The sequence below is a fragment of the Ambystoma mexicanum genome, chromosome 8 (assembly GCF_040938575.1).
Source record: "Ambystoma mexicanum isolate Mex_15411 chromosome 8, UKY_AmexF1_1, whole genome shotgun sequence".
NCBI lineage: Eukaryota > Metazoa > Chordata > Amphibia > Caudata > Ambystomatidae > Ambystoma > Ambystoma mexicanum.
The window spans coordinates 1,013,522,570-1,013,539,239 of record NC_090929.1 but is presented as its reverse complement, the minus strand read 5'-3'; the positions used below and the strand labels follow the sequence as shown (position 1 = coordinate 1,013,539,239).

At 42.6% G+C, this 16,670-nt stretch overlaps 1 protein-coding gene across 7 annotated transcripts in view; it reads right to left on the bottom strand.

Annotated features, from left to right (window-relative positions):
* HSPG2 (heparan sulfate proteoglycan 2) overlaps positions 1 to 16,670 on the bottom strand; it is a 1,237,996-nt gene that overhangs the window by 65,417 nt on the left and 1,155,909 nt on the right. For all 7 annotated transcript variants that reach the window (XM_069610942.1, XM_069610946.1, XM_069610944.1 and 4 more), the window contains 4 exons: positions 13,950 to 14,058; positions 13,248 to 13,346; positions 1,172 to 1,393; positions 53 to 297 (listed from right to left, as the gene is read on the bottom strand). In XM_069610942.1, the coding sequence (XP_069467043.1) occupies positions 53 to 297; positions 1,172 to 1,393; positions 13,248 to 13,346; positions 13,950 to 14,058 (675 nt within the window). The remainder of the gene's footprint in view (positions 1 to 52; positions 298 to 1,171; positions 1,394 to 13,247; positions 13,347 to 13,949; positions 14,059 to 16,670) is intronic.

Here is a 16,670-nt window from a genome sequence, read left to right as displayed (position 1 = left end):
TGTGGATTTTAAACATCATATCAGCATATCTTATTATGGAGTTTAGACTAACCTCCCCAATACATCCTTGGAATCGGTCGCTGATGTTAGCAGCTGCGGGTACTGTGATTGATTGGTCTACACCACCAAGGTACATGGAGGTGTATAAATTGAGACCCTCGCTTTTCCCTGGAGAGGACCGCTTCACCAACTTGTTGGTGTCCACATGCAAGGCCCCGTCTTTGTTCATTCGTTCTGCAGTGATCTTGTGCCAGTGACCAAGGATCAGGGGTTCAGCACTGCGGAGAATAGCCTGACCTATAAAAGGAAGTGAAGAAAACAGGATAATAGCCAAGCTGTGAATCCAAGCCAGCTACTCGTGTATAGTTTGACATTTCCTAGATTTCCACAGATTTCAGCAAGGATATAAATCAAAGGATATAAAACAAAGTTTCACATTGGGTAAGTAGTATGGAATGACAGAGCATCCCTCCCACACCCTAAGTTCTCCTCATTCCCTACTTGAATGGTTAGGATAAGCCTCAGTTGAATATCAAGACCACCTGTTTCCAGTGCTTGAAAAATATGAACTTTGTTGAAAGTGCTGCGCAGGTGTTGGTTTAATTCCAGTGCGCATGAGGTTTCACATCTATCTGCTTCTGTCCTAGACCTTGCTTTGTGAGTCTGCAATCAGATATGTACACTCCTTGTCAAACCGTCAACTATGCTACATATGGCAACACCATTTGCATGAATTTGAATCAATTTAAAAGCAGTACCAGACTTGATAAATCATCAGTAGGAACACAAACAACTCCGAAATAATTTCAGTGTAAACTGACATTCAGCTGTCATTTCCATTATAATCAACTGCCGTAATGTTGAAGAGACCCAAAGGAGTCCCCATCGAGGACTTTGACTGCATTTCATTTTAATTTAAAGAACAGACATTCTACAACAGGGGCCTGCAACCTTTATATCTCCAGATGATTTTAACTACAGCTCCCATCAGACACGGTCAGCCCAGTTAATGGAGGGATCATAGGAGTCCTGGTCCAAAACACCTGGAGAGATGCAGTTTGCAGACCCCTGCTCAGCAACTATCTATTGCTGCCTTACTTACCTAGGTACAAACGTTCTGCAAGCTAATTCAGTGCAGATCCCAATGTTTTAAAGATCATAATGTTCTTACCAGATCCAAGTTCATATCGGAACTCGAGGTGTCCATTGACCATCGCCAGAGATATGAAATCCTCCACAGGTGCAGGCTTTCCACCACTATAGAAAAGCAGCCCATTGGGTGAAAGGGGCTTGAACTCCATATCCACACGTAGGTCATATTGAATGTTGGTGAGGGGTGGGTAGGAGATGAAGGAATCCTCACCACTGAAAGACGGTGTGCTCACCATAACTCCTATTGGGTGTTGAGGAAGAGAGATAGAGAGGAATAACATCTGTCATAGGATATCCAGCAGATACATTGCATGTCACAGGGCAGAAATTATATGCCAAGCAGTGAACAATACATGAGATAGAATTACCTATTGACATGCATACACAGCAAAAGAAAATCCCAGCTAGGATCCTACAGAGGTTTCTGTAACTGTGCTTACAGAAATTATACCCACTTAAGGGGTAGTAACACATTAGCCACTTGCATGGTATACTGCCAATTGGTGGAGATTTTTCTTTAGATACCCATGGAATCCCTGAAGGGGTTATCACCACCATCCTCACGCTATTTGTGAAATGTAGGTTTCTGTACCTAGCTAGTCACATTGGGCACTACCAATAAGTCTCAGATGATACCCAATTGTAAACATGCTTACAGACAATTTTGTAATAAGGTTATCATCCTATTCCTCAGATGTAACCCCTTGTGCAGCAGTTTAGGCCATCAGCCAACCCCTAGCATCCATCCATATAGCCATCCATCTATATATATCCATCCATCCATCTATATATACATATCCATCTATTCCTTACATTGCGCCATTCACACAAAGGTCTCGAGGTCATGACTGCATTAACATGCAGCAAAATGTTCCCCAAAAATTAGGTGGTGGTGGTTGCAGCTCAGGTTGTCCAATGATTATGAGCACAATTTGGATCAAATCAAGTTTGTGTTCATTACTTTCCATTGGCTGAAATCTGAGGTCCCCTGTCTGAGCTGAGCTTCTTCCCATTAAACTGATAAGACGGGATAATGATCCTGCAAATGATTATACAACTATCTATTCTTAAACCTTTCAAAGCCATTGAACTTGTGTGACTGGGAGGGCAAAAGCAAGCTTCTTGCATTTTGTTCCACAGGATGTTTTAGCAGGAAAATAAAATTCACCACTATAGGCATTGCATGCACAAGGCAAACTTTGAAATGGTGAATGGAGCTGGGTGAGATTAGATCCTCTACCCTCCAAAATCATTTACAAGTTATTAAGAACTGCATGATACTAAATCAACCCTTTCTCAATGGCAGCAGGACCGCAACCTTGCCAAATGAAACTACAGTTGCCCAAGAGGGTTTTGAGTTTTAGTCATTCCCCCGTCTGTGACGTAGCAGCCTTGATATGGAAATACCAGTCCAAATTCAATTTCATTAAAACCCTTTTGGTGCCAAGCTTTTGTGTCAAAATTCAAAAATAGATAAATATAAGAGGCTACATATGCAAACATGCTTAACCAATGCCTTAAAAACAGGTGACTGGCAAGGGGAGGAATTAGCATGCCCCATATACTCCCCCTGAGATTATAGGCTATCTTGTGCCTGCATAGACCGTACGCCTCATATAAACCTGACTACCCAAAATGCTGTGTTGGGATTCTGGTCCATTAACAGGAATCACATTACGTTCTGGATCTTGTGATCCAGGCTTTCAGGATTGTCTTTATTGTTGTTCTTCCAATCTAGTATCTTGGGCATAGCAGAGGCAGGAGCTGCAAGGATCTCCTTCTCTTTAATTCACATGTCGTGTCTTAGTTGTTTTTACCACCTCTTTCTGATCTATGCTACCAGAAGCAGGTTGGACCTTCCACACATGAAGTGCCTCAGATTTTCTCTTGTGATCAGCGTAGCCAGCTAGGCAAGTTGGTGGCCATCTAAGTAGAACATCTCCTTATATGGTAATGAGGAAACGACTTAACCTGCTCTCTTGCTAATTGTTTCAGTATTGCAGTATTGCCTTTGATTTTCTTCTGTGAGGCTCTTTGATTTGAATGAGTTCATGTCATCAAATAAACCCCTTAGGCCCACCAGCTTTCCTTTTTGTGCCCACAGCAAATTGCATTTTGGAGGAATGTTCTTCTATCCCAAACATACTGTAGCTTTTGTCTACAAGATTACCCTCTGCGCTAGTATGTACTTTATGGCAAAATGCTTGGGTGCCTAATTCATTTGGTATTCAATCAAAGTGAAGGCTACCATCAATTTCCAATTTCACAATTTGACCTTCCGTCGCAGACAATCTTGCCACATTTTACACTCAAAAGTCGCTGTCTTTTCTGTGCCATGTTCATCGCCCCAGATTACAATCTCATAAATCAGCATTCCTCCCACCTTAGCTTGACTTGCTTTGTACACATAGATTAGGGTATCGAACTCCAAACAAATGCCATAGACTTATTTTGAGCTGTGGCAAGGGCCTAACAAGTCATTCTTATTTGGGTGAATTAGGAGGGAATTTCAGAACTACCAGCCTGGGGGTCCTGAGAGGCCAACGTATTGGATAAGAAAGGGCTTTTCATGCTTGATCGTAAACTCCCTCTGTGTAGCGTAGGCTGGGCAGTAAGGCAGACTTAGGCGACCAGGGGTTTGGTTTGTAGGTACAATTACCAACACAAAGAGAGCAAAGTATTAGAGATCCACACTGTTGTATACAAATGCTACATTTATTAGGGCTAAACAATGCAGGTAAACCTTAAAAATAGTATGTACTACAAACACTTATATTATATAACCTTTTTATTCAAATGTATACACATAACAATGTATACAAACATACAGTGAAGTGCCATACTAATACAACACAATATCTTCAAACCACAACTCAGATCTTACTCAAATATGAAACCCACAGCAGTTCAATCATTTCCTGTCTATTAGGTGTCTAGAGGCAAATATTCTATCGTGGGATACATAAATCCATAAATATTGGGTCCCACTGCAACAGGATAAAGTGAAATTCTGGCTGTCTAATTAAGTGCTACCCTGTAAAAGAAATAGCTTATAAAGGGCCCAGATATCCCTAGGCTTATTTGTTGGTGGTAATGATTACAGAATTGTATACCACGATCAAAATGTATTGCAATGTCTTAACCATCCCTTCCCTGGTGATGCAGGACCCTTCAACCACTTCATCCATGTTTTTGCAGCACGCTATTTCGCCAGGGCCATCAAAGTCCCCACTATGTCCCAACTCTAGCAAGAGTGTTTCTCCTCCACTCTAAAAGACACATCAAAGCAGAGGCCTCAATATGACTCCTAATCAATTTTGTAGCAGCGTCGAAAAATCCCAGAAGTCAGCAGTTATCACGCATTCCTATCCTAAATGAAGAGATCCAGCATCTTGAACCCTGCATCTCAAGCAACAGTCTGACTTTTTAGGATATATTTTATGAAGACATCTGGGAGTAAAGTACATTTGATGAATATATATTTAAAATGAATCCATTTTAGTGTGTAGTTCAGAGACCAATTTGGTCAGGCCTCATATTTCCACTGTTGTTCAGAGGTTGGAGCCTTCAACTTGTTCTTCCATATATCCCAGGATCTTTCAAACAGCTCCTCAGAACCTCCCCCAATACTGTGATATAGCATTTTGACGAGACGTCCCTCGCTTTTGTCCCTTAATCATTTTGGCTATAGGAGGACATGTTTTAGTCCCTTGGAAAAGAAGGAACAACCATCTTAACATATTACGCAATCTGGATTATATAAATTCATCAATTTGAGAGTGCCCACCTAAATCATGAATAGCTGCATTTAGGAAAGTACCCCACTGGGAATAAGTCTACAAATAAAATTAATTGTTGGCTCTCAACCAGTTCAATAAAACGCCCCCCCCACCCCCATCAGAGGAATACCCGGAATACGGCTGAGGGTAAGTAGTGGCGAATATAACCCTTCATAAGAAATCTACAATGCTAGTTGTACCCATGCTCTATGCGTACACTTTCAGCACTGATCTGAACACTTCTGCGGGTCACCTCAGAAATAATTACAGAGGAGAAACGTGACAGGGCAGAGATCACTCTTTCAAAATTGACATGGGTAGGATTGAAGCATCAGTGTACCAGTATGACAAATAACTAGCTTAAGCTAGCAGATTGCATTACTACACATCCAGAGCTTCCAAACCCGACTTTTCCAATGAAGTAGCCAACAGTTCACATTTGACACTAGCAGTTTTTCCAGCCTATACAAATTGTGTACACAGAATTTGCCACCTTTTAATGAATTAATGACTCTGGTAGACATTTGGGAATATTAATGAACAGGACTTAGGTAAGACTACCATCTACAAGAAAGAGATTCTGCCATTGCAAATTTAACTTGGTCCGTAACTGGGTCATACTTTGGATTGAGAAGAAAGTTCCTATCTCTAGCTACCACATCATCTAGATATTTATTCTGTTATTGTCTCCACCTAAAATCAGAGGGATCATCCTAGGGAAAAGTCCCCAATGTCAATGGAAACCGTTCTGATTTCGACCCGTTTATACTTAAGCCAGAGTCATTCTCAAACTAATTAATATCACAAAAAATTGTGTTTAATTTCTTATCCAGATTCTTCATGAACATAATGTCATCCAGACAGTGACATTATTAGCGGGTTGATTTTGGGAGGCCAGCCTATTACGTTGAACAGGAAGGCTAGCCTATTATGGTGAACAGGAAAGACACTAAAGTCTAACCAAATCCAATCAAGGTATGGAGAAGAGCGGTAAGGCTTAGACTATCAGGGGTGTGAGAGTGGTCTAGGGCTTCAATGAGTCCACACAAAACACCACCAAGAATTCCAGTTAGACCGGTAAGTACAAAAATATACAATTCATTATTAGGCCTTTAAAATTTTGCAATAAGCAAATGAAACCTAAAGGCAAATATTGTCAAACACTTACTGTAAAACAGATGCATACATTTCCCCTTCCTTAGGAGAAGATTAAAAGCCTAGTGTAATACAGGTAATTACTCAAATGTATGAAATTCAGTTGAAACACTTCAGAGCAATGATAAAACATATCCCTAGCACTTTGCAAGTCCATCCCTAAGTTGTTTTGGGGGCCTTGTGCCCTACAGTCACCAGTTCCAAAGTCTTACTTTGTAGGTAGGTTTACTATGTGATTGGACGATGCCAGTGGTTGCGACTCAGACTGCCAAAATGTACATTCAGGTAAGTAACTCTCAATCCCACTACACTAGGAGATACCTCGGAAGGCATCATTGACCAGGTTAGCAGCAACATATGTCAGGAAAGAGATAGGGACAGGGCTTTATGCCATACAACCCTATGGAGGATGGCAGGGAAAAGGAAAACCGTATGCTAACTTTGCTGAGTCAGATTTCTCCCCTGCTGAGGTTCTGGAATCCATTAGGGACACAATCTTCTGTTCTTGGTCCAATTGATGGAGGCCCAGTGGTTGCGGGTGCAGAGGTCACTTTTGGATGCAGTGTTTTGTTTAGGACAGTCGTGCTACTTGAATCTTGGTTAAAGGCAGCTTCCAGCTGAGCACCCTTGCGAAGTAAAGATGAAGACTTCTGTGGAGCAAGCAACCTGAGGACACCTCCAGGGAGTGAAAAAGACTGATTGCAACAGGAGACACCATGATCAGGCAGTGACAGGTGATCTTCAATGGGCAAACAAAATGCGAGAGCAGGTAGTATAAGCTGAAGATCCTCCAAGTTCCAAGGTTGCACTCGAAACGGCGATGGCATCAGCGAGGTAGCCCAGGAGAAGGCTAGGCAGTCCGGTGATTGGTCCAGGGGCACGCCCGAAGGCTCAGAAGGCACGAATCCTTAAGATGGGGCGGGGAGTTTAGAATTTTGCCCCACACCAGTCCAGGGGTTAAAGCACTGATGAGGGTCTTCTTGGGATTAGGCAGGAGCAGAGGAGCAGGGCTTCACAGGAGTTGGTGCTAGTCGGCTTCAGGAGCAGTCCTGCTCGGGTCGTCAGCAGGCTGCACTTCTTCATAAGGGTCTTGGCTCCAACGATGATCTGTGGAATGGCTGTAGGAGTCCTTTTATCCAGCATTTGAATTGGAAGCTAGCCCAGGTCCACAAATAGTAAGGAACGGCACCATTCAAACTGTCAGTGGCTATCCATTCATGGATAGCCACTGGCCACACAATGTAGGCAGCAAAAGGCATTCAGTTACCAGGATGTGGACTAAACAGTCCCAGACCCCACATCGGACCATACACATAGACCACCCCTTAGCCTTGGGAAAGGGCATTCCATGGAAGGCAATTCTGGCCCTGAGAGGGCAGGAAGAAAGCCAAATGACCATATGGCCAAGGGACAGGCAAAAGGCTCATGGCACGGCCATCGTAGAGTGCTAGCCACTCTTAATGGCCATTTGTGGCAATTGCAAAAGTGCACCAGTAAGCTCAAAACAGGGTAGGAAAATATCCTCGGACGACAAGCCCAACCAGGATACATTATATTTGTAACCCAAACCCAAAAACAAAGAGATACAATGATACAAAGTATCCAAACTCCTCCTTTAGGTTGATGTGTGCAGTTGTAAAAATACAGGAAATCCATAAAGAGGGACAGTTTCAGCACTGAGTCTTATGCACAGATTAGTCTCCCATAAAAAGTAGCCCAAAGCAAAGGACCAGAAAGTCAGAGCAGGAGTCAAAAGAAAGCAAAAAGAAAGGTGTCCCATAGAAGTCTACGAGAGAAAGCAGCAAAACAAAAAGCTTTCCCAACATGGAATACTGAAGTAGCTCATGCCTTGAAACACTTGTAAATTGTTATAAATGCCATATCATGTTTAGTTTCACCCCTACAAAGGATTTGCGAGCAGACTGAACAGCGTTCCGGAAATCTGAAAAACATATATAGTAATGTCCTGATATCCAAGTCTACCCTTCTTGCATACTTCATGCAGAACAATTTAGTTTCTGTCCCGGTAGTTAAGAATCCTGATGATAATTGCTCTGGGGAGGAGCATCTGGCCCAAGTCTTTGCGCGAATGCTTGGTGGCTCTCTCCACAATAAAAAACCAGGGAGAATGTATCCCAGTCAAACATATTTTCCATCATTTTTTCAACAAATAATTAAACATTCAACATTGCAGTAGACTTTACAATACGAAGGAGCCTACTATTGTTCCTACTAGAACGTCCCTCAAACTCATCACCTTAGCTGAGATTACCTTCAAAAGGGATCTAATCCCAGCCACAAAAGCTTCTGCTAATTATTAATGGGATTTACCCATCATCAGATATGGAGAAATACACATGTGCACTGGAGTCGCTTTAATTACAGACACTATTGTCTCTTCCAGAGTCTCTGACCTCACCACCACATAGAATGCACAAGAATGTTTTCTTATTAAGATTCCAGATCAGGCCCCCAAATCAGGCGATTGACCCACAACATACACTGTCACTACATATTATGTGAGAAGCTCTGTGGGCTCCCCACTAATTCCGGTTATGTGAGCGTGATCCACCAGAGGATGAGTCTCCTCCTGCCACCCGGTCATCAAAGGAGATCTGTGGAAAAGTAACATCCTGGGGCTTCATTCTTCTCTCCAAACAAAATCAAAAACCTCCAGTTCCAAAATGAACAGCGCTCAAGCATATTCCACTACAGCAGCCTCAGTCACTGGATGCCAGCCTGAGACTTCCAGGCTAAGCTTAAATCGGGAGCACTCTGCTTTACCTTGTGTCGCTGACAAAAAAGGCTCCAACTCCACCCCAAACACTCAAGGCCAGAAACCTAACTGGCTGTGCTCCCTCATTTGTTTTCTGTCTTCTTCAGTCAAGTCTTAGCACAAACCAATACATCGGCAAGCTCACCACCGGTCCCTGTTGCAAAAGGGCCTCCTGGAGGGGTTTGCGTGGCCAGCACTATTCCAATCTCCAATCAGATCTCCACATGATGGAGAGCACATTCTGGCCGCTTCAACACCAAGCAAGTACCACATTTTCTCAGAAGCCTCTGGTTCTTGAATCACTTCTCAGTCTAGGGCTAGAACAGCCAGGATTCCAGACCAGGACGACACAAAAAAATATTTCACCATGGTTCCCCGTACCAGCGCAAGGCCTCAAGGCCTGTACTACCACCAATGTCCAGGCTGCCATCTCGGGGACACTCACCAGCCCAAGTCTTCTAAAATCAACTAGACTCGCCGACACCAGTTCTCGCTGTCAACAATGGCCCTCCATGATGGGCAGGCAAGGCTAGCACAGCTCCTCACTTCACATGGGTGCAGAACAGGTTCTCGCTGCAGCCTCGACTTTGTGACATCTCTTCCCAAAACCTGTGGGCTTTGACCATCAGTCCTTAAGGGTTTTTGGCCAAAAAAGCTTACATGCCCTGCACCAACTTTCCTGGTGTCCCGAGAGAAGGAAACATTCGGTTGCAAGAGAGGCATAATTTAAAAGGAGTCTTCTCCACGATACGTGCAACTTACTTAGTTTTAGAGTCACTTGATATGACTCTAAGGCTACCAGTGGATGGGGATGTTGTCCCTCAATTAAGTCTAGTATAGCACTACTACTTCCCTTAAGGACAGTAGTGCAGGGAACCCTTGTTTTCCCATTCTTTTTGGGGTAAGGGTATTTTTTCCACAGACAGTTAAGATGGATTTTCAGAATCAACCCTGTGGGTAGATTCTGAGAGGCCACTCTATTCTTGTGACCAGGAAAAGACACTAATGTCTAGCCAAACAATCGAGGCAGTGTGAATGAGCAGCAAAGCTTATACTGGGTGTGGGGGTGGTGAAGGGTTTAGTTAAGCAAACACAAAGCACCCTTAATAATTCAAGTTTGAAAGGATGCATACCAATACAGTAAGTTTTGAAAGAAACTCTTTGCAAGGAAATTCAGGGGTAGCTAAAACTCCTAAAACACTACAATATATATTTTCACCATCCGGTGGCCTGGCTAAAGAGCATCAACACTTTACTTTGTTTAGATGGTTTGATCACTAGAAAAGTATAATACAGTAAAATTAACAATGAAACAAAGGTAAATAGTCATAAATCAGTAAGAATCAAGTCATTAAGGACCAGTCAAATAATATTACCTTGCCTTATAAAAGAATAAGACCCCATCGCTTAGAAGGTCCTTCCCTGGTAAATGAGATGGGGCTTACTGCCCCATAAGTCACAAGTCCCAAAGTTAGTCCTGTCTCGGGAGGAGTCTTAAGAAGGCAGAACACATGGTGGCAAAGCCAACATGTAGGTGTAATGTACCTGGAAGTTATGAAGAAATCAAAGTCTTTAAGCAGTGCTCTCAAAATTACACTACCTTAGGGGAAACGCAGGGGAGACCCTAACTACACCAGAACTACACCAACCACAACCAAGCAAGGGAGAGGTAGAGTTAGAAATTTGCACCCATAAAACCCTATGAAAGGAGTGGGTGGGGGTAGAAAAGCTATGTAAATGTCACCCCTGCGCTCAGATTCTCTCAGAAACTACTTCTGAATCGGCTGAGACCACTTACTTTGTGCCGCTGGAGCAGAGGTAACTTCCAGCATCAAGATTTAGGTCCTGCTAATCAGCAGTTCCCTTCTGTCAAGACGATTCCTGTGACTGGACAGCTGGTCGACTGTAACGAGAAGCAGTCCACCACAATGCAGACAGCTTTAGAGATGCCCCAGGTCACAAAACAGGCAGGACACCAGGAAGGACACAAAACAGACAGGAGACCAGGATGGACACTGATCAGGTAGCAGGGGACTACCCTCCTGGCAGAGTGAAAGAAGCAGGTCCTACAACACCCCTCTTCATGATGGAGTGCTTGAACTACAGAGGCCGTTCTCTTGTCTTAAAGGATGAATATCTGGGAAGTCCCACGTCAGAACTTGGGATGGTGATCTATGCAGTGAGGTAGCCCAGGAAGGAGCTGGCTAGTCAAAATGATGTTCTGGGACACTTCAGAAAGCTTCCAAGCACAGGATCCTCGAGCAGGGTGTCAAGTACTGATAAAGGCTTCAGTAGACAAAGGAGCAGGGCTTTGCTGGCACTTTGCTTGTGGAAATGCTGGTTAGCTGCAACAATGTCCCACAGGTTGATAGCCAGATACCATAGACCTGTGGCATAGAGTCTGGTAAGTGGCCCCAGAATAGAAGAGCTAAGCAAAGCAAGTAAAGCAAAAATAATCTTTACTTACCTTCAAATGTCAGGACACGCTCAAAACAAATGCAAAACATTTGGTGGGGGGTCCCATAGATAAACATGGAGGGAAAGCAGCAAAATGAGAATCTTTCATAACAAAAAGGGAAGTCCAGACAAACTGGTTGCAGTGATCCCTTTATTTGTACCATTTTAGGTGGACTCATGTCTTGCCCCACAGTAGAAATGTTCCTTCTCACAGCACTGGGTATGATTTTTGGCAGTACGCAATCATCCACAGCTCAACAAGGGGGCACAGCAATAGGCAGCTGCCATATAGGTTTGGCACTACCCACCTTAACTTTACCTTCTGAAATGCCGGTGTATTGCCAAGGAAGTACTGCCGGGAAACAGAGGGATCAAAGAGATCTTTATTTCCCCCCTAAGTTTTTCTAGGTACATGTAAGCAGAAAACAGAAGCAGCAAAGGGGGTAAGAGAAGATTGACGAGGAAGCAGGGAGAATGGAGCGGGCGTAATGCCAGCATGTCATCCCACCACCACATCATTGTTTCCCTTCCCATACTTTACACCACTTTCCTCGCTTTGCGGTCTCAGCATCTCCAGGGAGTTGTGTTCATCATTCATAAACCATGGGATGTCATTCTGTACTGCTGAAAGCCGACTGCAAAACCATCACTCATCTGAGCCCTGCGGGCTTCAGCAGCACATCTGGCAAACAATCCGATGTTAGCCTTTGCTAGTGACTGGGGCATAGTGATTCTCACGGATTCCCATCGACAGCGAAGGCTATGGTATATGCGGCCTATGAGTTGATAGGCCCTTGTAATAGAGCCTTATATACCGAGGGAGCTGTCATTATCGTGGGGTAAGGACCGGCCACCTTCGCCTAAGACCATAAATTGGGTAAAAATCATTATCGCAAGTGATAATGACCCCTTCCGAGATCTATTGGGTTATTAGCACATATTGAATTTAGCAATACATGTTATTGAGTTTTGGTGGTGAAGTAAGAAAGTGTTACTTAAATAGTGAGTAAAGTAAACAGACAAACTGAGTTAGTAAATAAAATATGCTTGTATTTAGTAGTATTTAAATAACAAGATTGTCTTCATAAATTAACATTTTAATTGGAAACGTAGGTTCAACTCTAGCAGGTTTAAGATGAGCATGCATTAGGTGTCATGTAAAAGTAAACTGTTTCCCTATTAGAAAGGTAAAGAATTTCTGCATATTTTAGCCCTCTCTTTCGTGAGTTAAACTGGATGCTGCAGCAAAAAAAGATCCTCCAAGAGATGAAGTCTTGATGAAATAAATCCTGCCTGTAAATTGCATTGTTGCTTCCCTCACTGATTTAAAATTCAGAATGTTCAGCATGCAATCAATACCAGTAGTTATTGACTGCACTAAGAAAATTGTGGTTGGCTGAGAGCAGGTCAATAACCACCTACAGGTGCTGATATGTGTGGGATCTTTAACGCAAAAGAAAAATTGAGGTGGGCACAGGTTGTGCTGCTGCAATAGTAGAAGACTTCTCTCACACTTAACAAGCCTCACCAGCATGCACACAAACTAGCAGCAAGCTCATGAACATATCCGTTGCACCTATTGCCACCCAATTACAAATATCCTATGCCCCCCAGGGCCTTTCCCATCTATGGTTTAGCAGATAAATCTGCTATTAGCTACATCAAAATCAACTTGACCAAGATTACACTATGGTAGTCTCAGATGCTGCATGTACATTTATATGCTTGACCAACACACTTCACATATGAGCCTGGCGCAAAGAAAGATTGGCTGTTCGACAAGACAATGACAGTGATCTAGACAGTATGATAATAGTGACATGATTCTTTTCAGCCCATAAAATTACTTAAGTACCACCGATCATGATGACAAAAACCACACATTAACTAATCAGAATACGAAACACCTCATCTCCATTCTCACTTACCTGTCATACATTTATCTCCTGACTTGCCAAGGTGGCAGCGACAATTGTATCCCTGTCCATCCTCTCGGTTAATGCAAGTAGCATCTGGGCCGCATGCCTCTGCCAAGAGAAATGGTAAGACACATGAGAAATTGGTGCTTGTGCACATTGGCTAGTCACCCCCTTACCCTCTCCTTTCCCTTCCCTTCTTACCCTCTAAATTCGAAACCGAAGAAGGTCAACGGTGTACAGCTATTCCTACTACAAGGTGATTCTTTTTATGGAGGAACTTCACCATAGGTCAGCAATAGGCAATATTATATATATATTTAGGCCTCAAGCAGCATATTTTATTTGCACTATGCTCTACATCTAAGATTACAGCCCAATATAAATGGTAGAAAAGTTGTTTAAATCAGAAACTAGTCAAAAACCACCACTTACTGTGGTCTGGAGACAGAAACGTCTCACCAGGAAAGTAATATATATACACGTCTAATAGAAATTGAAAATATGAATAGAATGACTGAAAAGATGTCAAAATATTTAGTGATGCACCTTGATCTAGTAGGGCAATATTTCCTGTGCAAGATCCCTGTGATCAAACCTTGCCAACACTGCCATGACGCTATCCAACTGCAAATGGGGCATTTGGCAATAAAGGAGAGAATACTGCCTTCAGACTGTGTGGGGTCGCAGGCAACCACATTTTTCAGATATTACCTGGGTGGCAGTGGAGGGCTTGGGAATGTTCACAGTTGCTCCCAGTAAATCCCCGGGGACAGACGCACACGTAGCTGCTACTTTCCGAGTCTCGGCAGACTCCTCTGTTCTGGAAAAAGAAAATCACGCAGTTGATCAGCAGCGATTTTAAAATGGGTGCACCAAATTGAACCATCCATCAGTGTTCAATACGTTTGGGGAAAGTTTGTCTTGATACTACGGTCCCTCCTAAGTCAACACACATTTGACAACCAGTCTGGTAAATCTCTCAAAGAATGCCTTCCCACTCAACCTAAAGGAAGCTTCTACATACACAATGACCTCAACCCAGACATCATTCTTCACAATGCCTCACACACTGCTTTGAAGGCAAGATTATTCAAGGTTTTAATAATTTAACGCGCTTAATATCGAAGACCAGTTTCTAAGCGCAAGACAAAGATTCGAACCTGTGTTGCTATGCCTTGTCTTGCTTCCAAGACAAATGCGTTGCCTCTGGGCTGTCCTCCCGGTTGAACTACAAACCCACTGCCAACTTACTAGGGTGCAAACGTGCGAGTGAGACCGAGGCAAGCTCAACAAAATGCCTCACTTTGAATCAACCCAGGATAGGAAGGGAGATCATTCCATTCTTTTTGTATTGATTTGAAGAAAAGGGATGTCCCTTTCGATCAGAAATTACTTACAATAACACATTTACATAAACAATAACACATGGAGGCACTCTCATGAAGGGTGCTTGTACAATAGTGTTAGGAAAGGTTTTTTATTTAAGCCTAACTAAGGACTACATAAAAGCAAACATCTGAGGCAGTATATAAGCTCCTCTCGTAGTATAAGGCAGTACCACCTGAGAATGTGGTAGCATGCACAGAGCAGCCAGGCTTATCTTAGGAGGAAGAGAGGGTTGTAGCTTGGTTCAAAGAAATTGTAGCATACATATGGTCCAACTAAACACTGGAACAAAATGTATTGTAAAAATAAAGGGTTTTTTTGTAAATATAAGTAGACCAAGATAACTCTTGGGTGAGTAAGTACTATAACATCATATAAACACAATCATAAAAACCAACTCAATACCTATGGTATACAAACCAGGGTATAACCTTATTTAGAGGCGCAAGAAGCAAATCAAGGTGAGCCAAACCTAAGATTATACATTAAGGATAGTAATATTCTATACTTGGGGAAGAAGACAAGGTTAGATATGCTTTTAGAATACAATGAGTATTTCACAGGTTGACCCTGTCAGTCATGCAGTGACACTCAGTTATGAAATGACATATTAAACCAAACCTGTTACAAGTATACACCTTGCAACATTACTTTTTAGAACTCTGTTCAGAGTTAGTAGATCAATTCATAATTTCTGGAAGGGCCTCAAGCTACTAAATGATAAGGATGAACACTCAACTATTTTAGAATGCCCAAAGCAAATCAGGGAAAGCAAACCCCTGTTAAAATTTAAGAAACACCCAATTTATTTCAACATACGTATTTCACCTATTGATACATAACTATCCTTTATCTATTAGCTAGTTATACCCAGTATACGTTTAAGAAGTGTATATTGCAGTTTCTAAGGTAAATAAGAACTGTATTGAACTATTTTAGAATAGCAACACAATAATATAGGGAAGCACAATGCAGTGTTAGAAGTTTAGAAGAGCAGCAGCTATTCAAGGTGAGTAAGGCCTAAAAACTTTAAACAGGCGCTACCAGCAACTCAAAGGCAAGTATTAACTAAAGACTGTTTTAGATCTGTATAAAGGAGAGCAGGTGTTAGGTAAGAATTTGTAGAGTCCAACTAGTTTGGACTTCACAGGACTTATCTCTTGGTATTAGGTAACCCACCTTTTAATATAGGCATGTACTGCAGAAGTTGTTAGTGTGACTGGGCAGCCAGGCTTATCTTAAGGGCGGTAATGTGAGCTGTACAATGAAATCAGTAAATACAGGTATCCAAGTAAACACTTACACACTTAAAGTTATAGTATAAACATTTATTTATATATACACAAGGCTAATTAGACAATCTTTAAAAAGCAGCAATTAATAGTAAGATTAATCCCAAAGAGGACACAGACGGGAGGATGGTTGCGGTAGGGGGATCGATATAGGAGGTGAGCATCATTAACTCATACGCACCCAACCAGGATACTGTAGCATATTTCAAGACCCCATATGGTAAAGTCAGCCCGTACCTAGGAGGGGTAGTTATATAGGGCGGTGACTTCAACTGCACGCTGGACCCAGGGATGGATAGATCGGATGATAAACAAAGTAAACCCACCCCCGCTGCCAGAACCTTGGAGACCTTGTTAGGGAAACTACAATAAGAGGACATATGGAGGTTACGCCACCCACAAGATAGACATTACTCGCACTATGCAGCCCCACAAAACCTATACACTCGGCTGGATTACGTGTTCGTCTCTTCAGAGGTGACTGGGGAAATAGCACAGGCAGAATACAAAGAGAGGGCCCTCTCGGACCATTCGCCACTGATCGTAACATGGTAATACCTGCCCCCTAGACCAAGGATACCAACATGGTGGCTCAGAGTTGAGGCATTGAAAGATACAGTGTTCAGAGAGGATTTAAGGGAGGATATTATTTAATATTTTGAGAGAAACACCGGTAGTGTACGATCGGCAGGCACCCTGTGGGAGGCTTTTAAGGTGGTGGTGAGGGGATCAACTATATCGAAATCTAAAGGGT